Here is a 7719-nt window from a genome sequence, read left to right as displayed (position 1 = left end):
TGAAAATAAATGTATTTGTAAAACTGGTTAATTTTAGAACGAGCATATGCAGGGGAGCTGCTGGCCCATCCGCAGATTTCTCTAAAAACACATGCAATAGTGCCCTCTCCTGTTGATTCAGCATACGGTAGCAAAGAAGCATAAAGCAATACCACAGCTCAATGTTATGACTCAGAAATTGTATATGTGTTTGTAAAAAATGTTTGTAAAACATCAAATTCACCCTAAGAAACACAAAACTGAGATTCAGTGACAAGCAGAGAGTCTGTGTAAATGAAAATCAAGACTTTATTATGAGCTTCTCCAACACAAAGCCTTTCTGTAAGGTGGCATCAGCTATAACTGCAGGGTCTTCTCTACGTCAGCCTTGTTGTGCTGCTTGGATAGAGACATGTTTATTTAACGCCTGCCTCGTTTGCGTCTGGTTAACGTCTGCCCTGAGGCAGCGGCTGGCAGAGGTCTGGCTGTATTTCTGCTTGTATAATCAACCTTCACAGCGCTGACTGACCACAGCATCACCTTTCAAGACTGCAAACAGACGTGCAGCACGTGGCACCAATGAGAATTGAAAGAAATTAAGCGAAATAAGAGGCCTTAAAACAAGTGTTGTCCAGCATTAGAAGTCTGTGACACAAAACTAAAGACATTTGATTTAATAATCCATATAAAGCTTTTATTGATAGAAAACATGGTGTTTGAATTTGACTGTGATGTGAATTATGTTTGCTGACACCTGAAAAGATGCAGGTTGCATTATAGGATAATGGAAAAGCTTGTTTGCTTCCAGAACGGGCACACTGGATAATGTTTCTGTCAGGTTTCTACTCCTTCCAAATCCACTCCAGTCTTCTCTGCTTTTTCTGCTCTTTATTCCCGCTGGTTGTGTTGAATTGTGTGTAATCTTGTTCAGTCTGAACCGTTGTGAGGACAGACGGTTCAGATGGTTCAGCTGTGGCTGATGACTCAAGGAAATCTGGCTCTGCTGAAGTATGTATGGTCACATTTAGAAAATCAAAAAAGCTTAGTTCAGTGGCTTTAATGGAAGTGTCTCCGTCAAACCCGGAAGACAGATTTCCACTTTGACTTTTTGACATCTCATCAGTGTGGAAATTAAAGCTGTGGGCCTCCGTCTCTGTGTGAGGTGAATTAGTCGTGGAAAACTCTGCAGTCATCTCTTCGAATGGAGCGCTTTCATTTAGTTTCTCTACAGGGACCGTGGAGCGGTCCATCAACGGCTGCTCTGTAGTTAAACTCTGGTGTTTAAAGTTGAGCATGGACGAGGCTGTGGTGTTTGGACCAGGAGAGGATATAACGTGTGAGACAGCAGGCCTGGCTGTGGACATTACAGTGAAAAAAAATTAACATCCATTAGAAATATGTATGATTCTAAACTCCTAATTATGATTAACTAATAATGTGGATTTTTAAACTTTTATATAAGGTTCAGTGGGTAACTTTTTTTTTAATCCTGATCCAGTAGTGTATGAGACAGAAAAAAATCAGGTTCCTCTGGCTCCTCCTCATGCTCCTAATGACATTTGCAAGACTCCCCCACACCTGAACAACAACAATCAATCAGAGCCGGAGGGAGTCTCTGGCGCAGGTCAGTCATTGCTTGTGCAAATGCTGCACTGCCGCAACAGCGTATACTGCAAAGACAAGTGCGCGGAAGGAGACAGACGACATAAAGCAAGCTGAAAAGAAAGAGTTAAATGGAGCCCCAGATCAAACCAGAGTAAATACTGGAGCAGATATTCTGAGGCAGAGAAAGAGCTACAAGACAAAAAGATTCAAAACTGAAACTAAGGCCACAGGTTGAGGTATGGATCTTGTCTGCGTGAGAGCATGCACGGGGGGGCTGCATCAGGAACTCCTCCTGGCCCTGATTTGTTGTTTTCGTTCAGGCCTGGTGGATTCTTGCAAATGCCATTAGGAGCACGAGGAGGATCCAGAGGAACCTGATTTTCTCACAGATCATCTTTCTCATGTACCACTGTCAGAATACTTTGACAGTCTCAGCAAATATGAGAAAAACATGCTTGCTTTAATGGGTAGGAATATATTCACAATATTAAAAACTTTTTTCCTTTATAACACTAAAATAGCTAATCTCAGCTTCCCTGCAGTAACTCCGTAAACTAACACATCCCTTTAACATTGTTGCTCCAACTTGGCCTGCTGTTTAAAGCCCCTTTAAAAATAATGGTTTTATTTATTCATTACTTATGTCACTTTTCGTGTAAGTTTGACCTTCACTGTGCAGAATCAAGTATAAGTTGGAGTTTGACATTAACAGGCAGTTATCATGTTAATTTGTTGAAGAATAAAGAGTGTTGTTTATGTGGACATATATGAGCAGGACTTTTGTGATATCACAAAGACAACTATGATCCAGTGTGTGACTTACACCGTAGTGTGATGTTGAAATTTGAAGTACATACACTGCAAATGCATATTTTGAGAATGGGAGAAATCTTGTGTCCAGCAGCACTTTAGAAGTTAATGATATTTGCAATATACATTGCTCATTAAATGAAGGGAGAAGGTACATTTAATTTTAAGAACTTGTTACGAGGTAGTTGAATTTTTATACAGAACTCAAATCAGATTATTTTGAGAGAGCTGTTTTAAAACATGTCTGAAGGGGATCTTAACTCTAATTACTTTGTAATTGTAATTGTGTGAATTCTAATTGCACGTAAAATTTCACTTATTGTCTGCAATGATTTTGCAGGTTTCATAAGTGTTGTTATAAGGTTAAAGTGTCAGATCACTTGTTCATATGCAGAAATTTAAAAAATGAATAATTAAATAATACATGCAGGACTAACAGCTGAAAATAGATTGACATCTTAAAAACATTTAGATTCTTTCCTCCTCTGTTTTAGGTTATAGTCTTTTATGATTTGACAGCTTATGAGTATACTTTATACACATGATATATATTATGATTTTATTTTTAAGTTTCATTTCTTTCTATTGTGTTGCTCTTATTTGCTCTTAGGCTTTTTAAAAATCTTGTTTGGATTTGTTTTCCATCAATCACTTTTGCTTTAACTTCTATCTCACTTTAAAGTGGATGAAAGGTGCCACATAAAGTTAAATGATTAATTGAGAGAGCAACAAACAAAAGTAAGTGTCTGGTGTGACTACAGTAAAAGCCTTTCAATGGCTAGTGGTCAAAATATCATCCAATAATTAATCACCACTTTAGTTTTACGGTGTTCATCAGCAGCACACTTACCTGCGCATGGCAGTGTGTTCTCCATGGTCCAGTGCATTTTGTGATTTGTCTCTTTGAAGGTGAGAACAACATCCACCCTGTAGAACGGCTGCAGGAGCTGTTTGCTGTCTTCGCAGGTCTGTAAAACAAACCTGGTTTAGATGTTTTACACTGTGATGAATACTTATGGGAGAAGGCTACTTAAAATTTAAGAAATGCAGAAACACAAAATGCACCACCACGACAATGAACTCTAACTGTTGTTTTAGCACAAACCTTGGTCTGGATTATTTGGGCTGTAGGGATGATCAGTGTCACAAATTCACTCGTCTCATGCACAGTGAAATGATCTGTCTGGTTCACTGACACATTACCGACTGTAAGTGCTTTGCTGTCGTAGCTGCCTCGCTTAGTCAAACCCAAATGTCGTTTGAAGATGTGCAGCACAGTTTCTTCTGGTGTGGACGTGGGCACTGAAATTTAAATCAGGGATAAAACACGTTACTGGGCTCATTGATGGAAGCCGATTTACTCAAGAACAATACTTAAGTACACTTTTGAGTTACTTGTACATGAGTATTTCCATTTTATGCTACTCTAAACTTCTACTTCACTACGATTTCAGATGGAAATATTTTACTTTTTACTCCACTTTATTTATTGGACAGATGTAGTGACTAACTATTTTTCAGATTAAAAGTTAGGATGGAAAAAAATAGTTTATAAAAATACAATTTATGGTTAAGGACTGAAGGCAGCACACAAACTTTCAGGCTTGTGACCCCTTACAGAAGAGAAGAGTGTAGCTGAGGCCTCTCTAAACTTCTCAGATGGTTCAGTTTCGGTATCTTCTCAAGTTTGTTTGTTTTTCTTCTTTTCCATTCAGCTAAAGACATGCAGATTTATCTTGTGACCCACTGGGCCCTTTGTGTAATGCAGTGGTTACAAAGAATGGGAACCACTGCATTACACTACCTAACCTTATATTAAGCATGTAAAAATAGCCCCACCTTTACCAGCTGCAACAGTAAAATGCTTCTTAGAGTGTTTAAATTTAACCATGGAACTAGAGATCCTCTTATAATAGGATCACACCTGCCACAATACAGCAATGTGTGACTTAAAACAAATATTTGCCAAAGATATAAAATAGGGGAATCAATGACCCCTTCCCTACTTCCTACTCACTTACTTTCAACGCCCTTGCTCAGACCACATCCATCTTCACCATCCTTGTGATCTTAAAATACACAACTGTAAAGTTTCGTGACTGTATCTTACACGGTTTTAACACTGTCACATTGACAAAATTTGTCCATAGAAATGTAAACACCTGGCAAAGTATTCAAAACGGTTTTTGTGGTAGTTCCTATTACAATAGGTGTCTCTAGAACCACATTTTCCCATTATGTCACTCACACAGAGTCACAAGGTGAAAACAATACCAGCCCCACTGTTGCAGCTAGTAATAATAGCCTATAACAATGGTTCCCAACTCTGGTGTCACAGTCCAAAAGTGGGTGACAGGTCCATTAAGAATGGACCACAAGGAACTCCCAAAGACATGTTAAGTTTGTAAAAAAAAAAAAAAAACACTTCATTTTAAATTTCTACCATGGGGCTCTTATTTTGAAGTGTTATTTTTTGCTGCTCAGCTGCTACATTATTGCCTAGGTCTTACTTGCATCATGCTGTGCCTTTGCAGCATTTTCATGTCACTGATCTTGAAGCAATTATATGCACTTTTTTGGTTGCAATGTTATTTATTTAGTAAGTTTTAAATAATTGCACTTTATTCTTGCAAATTAATCTATTTAATTTAAAGCCTATATGTTGTTTACATTTTGTGAAATAGAATATGTTGTAATTTATCTTATGAGTGAACCTTGAACTAATGACCAAGGACAAAATCTGGATGGCTGGACCAATAAGGAATCACTCTCAGGCTGCTTTATATAATTTGAGAACATTTTCAAAACCTCTGCACTTTGGCTATGGATGCAGGATTTTTACTTTTAATGCTATATTTTTACATTATTGTAGTGGTGCCTAATTAAAGGATTTAAGAACTCACTGAGTCGGCCCAATGGGCAATAAACGTATTAAGTTTTCGGAGTGATAAAGGCAAATGACTCCCAGCACTGATTCTCTGCTTGCGACTCACCTTTGGGACACATAGCTTCCATACTGTAGGCATACTGACCACTGACCAACTTCAAGGCCAAGAAGTCCCCTTCATTTCCCATTACCTGTATTAACCAAAGACAGTCCAAAATACAATAAAGTGAATGTTAGTTGTAATGTCCCCATTGGTCACTAGGTGGCAGGATGCTGTGTGAATACTCTTACTTTGACAGGACTCAAGAGCTCCTCTCTCCTGCCCTGAACTGTGATGTCTGGTCCGTTTATGTCAGCGTTCATCTGGATCAGGCTGGCATCCTCCAGAGCTACAATGAGGTGATCGCTCAGAGACAGAGACCACTGATGCTGCAATGCAAACACAAGAACACAGTCAAAGAATCTGTTTTCTTTATCTCATCCAAACACATTTGCAAAATATTTGTTCACATTTATAATGCCGGAATATTTTCAAGGGCTGATTGCAATATCGGATTGATTTCAGTTATTACCTCAATAAGCCAGCTGTCATAAGGAACTTCTCTGGTGACCTACGGACACATACAAATCTTGGTTACTGCTTGGTTTAAATGAAGCAATGCCAAACGAAAACTGTGAAACGTTACATATGATAAGCTCCAGTCAGCAGTTACCTGAATATACTCTGGGTCACACTGGATTTGCTCTCTGCTGGGCAGTACAGAAACAACAGGACACTTCATCAGGAAACTCTGAGGTCTGTCCCCGAATCGACTTATCCTCTTAACCAAATTCAATTTTAGGACATGGAAACCATGCTGAAAAATCAACCAGGAGATTATTACCACCAGGTCTAACTGCAAAGGTCAAATGTCAGAGTTTGTGTATATGTGTTATAGATATCTCTGAGTGATGTACCTGCTGTTGGATGAAACATCCAGCGTAACTGACTCTAAAAATAAAGTTCTTGTCAGGGTCTTTGTGCAGTGAGAATCCACAGGCAGACAGCTGGAGGTTAAGGTGATCCAGAGAAGCAAGGTTGACTTGAAGACAGAAAAGGATGACTCAGAGGCATTTTAAGTCATATCTATGTCATTATTTTGTCATTTATTGTGCTAGAAAGTATTACCTTGGATCCGTAAGGCCCCAGACAGCCAGAGTGCCAACCCATCAATCCTTGCAGTGTGTATCCACAGCTCCATGTATTCAGAAAAACAAGAAACATCTCCTTCTGAAAATGCAAATGATCTATTAATGTAGGTGGAGGCATCATTAAGACAGCTTTTCATCTCAGAGAAAATGCATACCTGCTAATCTGGCTGTTGGGGTATCAATCCATTCTCTTTTCTGAATGGAAAGCACACTCTCTGTGATAAAACATTGCAAAACACTGAAAAAAGAAGGTAGAGTTCAGCTTACATTTTAAAAACTGTGAATATTCCATTTTTCAAGTCAATTTTTGTATTATGATACTCACATAGCTCTAAGTAGGATGCCAAATCTTATCTGATCCATGTCACTTCCACTCATGCAAACTTACATGAGCAGTCAGACCCAAGCTTATTTGTAGGTCAGTGGGCTGATGTCACTGGGGAGGAGGGAAAACGCAGGTGTGTTTGCTTTGACATAGTAAGTGACAAAAAAGTCCTAAAAAACAAGCTCTGTCTCCAGCATGTGTGAACAATAAAGTTTAACGCAGTTGTAGACACCCTTATTTGCTTAAGTTTTTTTTCTTTAAAGAATTTGTGATGATCTATTTACCCCTTAACATCAAGGCTGCCCCTTTTATTTTATCATGAATTGCTTCAAAATAACCTCATGCCTACAGTCTAACATATATTATGCACCACTCCATTAAATGCAATGCAAATATTCTATATTTTAAAAAAAAATTGCTCTTTCTTTCTTTCTTTCTTTCTTTCTTTTTGATAAATGTTTTTATTCATTTATTAGGTACAATGACAAATCGGTGAATATAAGGGAGTCATTTTTGTTCATCATTTTAGTGGGTAAGTCAGTGATAAAACATAAGTACAAACAAATTGACTGCACGACAAAACAAGAAGAAACAATCCTAAAAAAATATAAATAGACATGTAGCCTACTGACAGAGTGTGCATCAGTGTTGAATGCTCCATATTTCGTATGCTATATAATTTCGTCACATCTCCCTAAAATTCATCCTGACATGTCTGATAGGCTATATTAAATACGTTGGGATCACCACTATAGTTTATATGACGTTTTGTGGGTTTGAACAATGTTTGGCTGCACAGAATAAGTCAGCAATATCTGTGACACTGGTGGATCAGTTGGCACATTTACACACACAAAGTACATTTTATTAAAAAAAATAGGCCTGTTAGACACATAACAACCACATTTCACTAATTCATGAT

The 7719-nt window shown here is 38.2% G+C and overlaps 1 protein-coding gene across 1 annotated transcript; it reads right to left on the bottom strand.

Annotated features, from left to right (window-relative positions):
• Window positions 1–331: 331 nt before the first annotated feature.
• On the bottom strand, window positions 332–7235 carry ciroz (ciliated left-right organizer protein containing ZP-N domains). Its single transcript, XM_088082268.1, has 11 exons — window positions 6798–7235; window positions 6628–6710; window positions 6450–6551; window positions 6239–6363; window positions 5995–6138; window positions 5854–5892; window positions 5573–5710; window positions 5388–5472; window positions 3500–3696; window positions 3245–3362; window positions 332–1333 (listed from the first exon to the last, which is right to left on the bottom strand). Exons 1-11 carry the CDS (start codon window positions 6848–6850, stop codon window positions 822–824), a joined length of 1596 nt encoding a protein of 531 aa, XP_087938394.1. The 5' UTR covers window positions 6851–7235; the 3' UTR covers window positions 332–821.
• Between the last annotated feature and the right edge of the window lie 484 nt (window positions 7236–7719).

This window comes from Plectropomus leopardus, chromosome 9 (assembly GCF_026936395.1).
Source record: "Plectropomus leopardus strain MGB_pleo_1.0 chromosome 9, ASM2693639v1, whole genome shotgun sequence".
In the NCBI taxonomy this organism is placed as follows: Eukaryota; Metazoa; Chordata; class Actinopteri; order Perciformes; family Serranidae; genus Plectropomus; species Plectropomus leopardus.
This window is presented reverse-complemented; position numbering and strand designations above follow the sequence as displayed.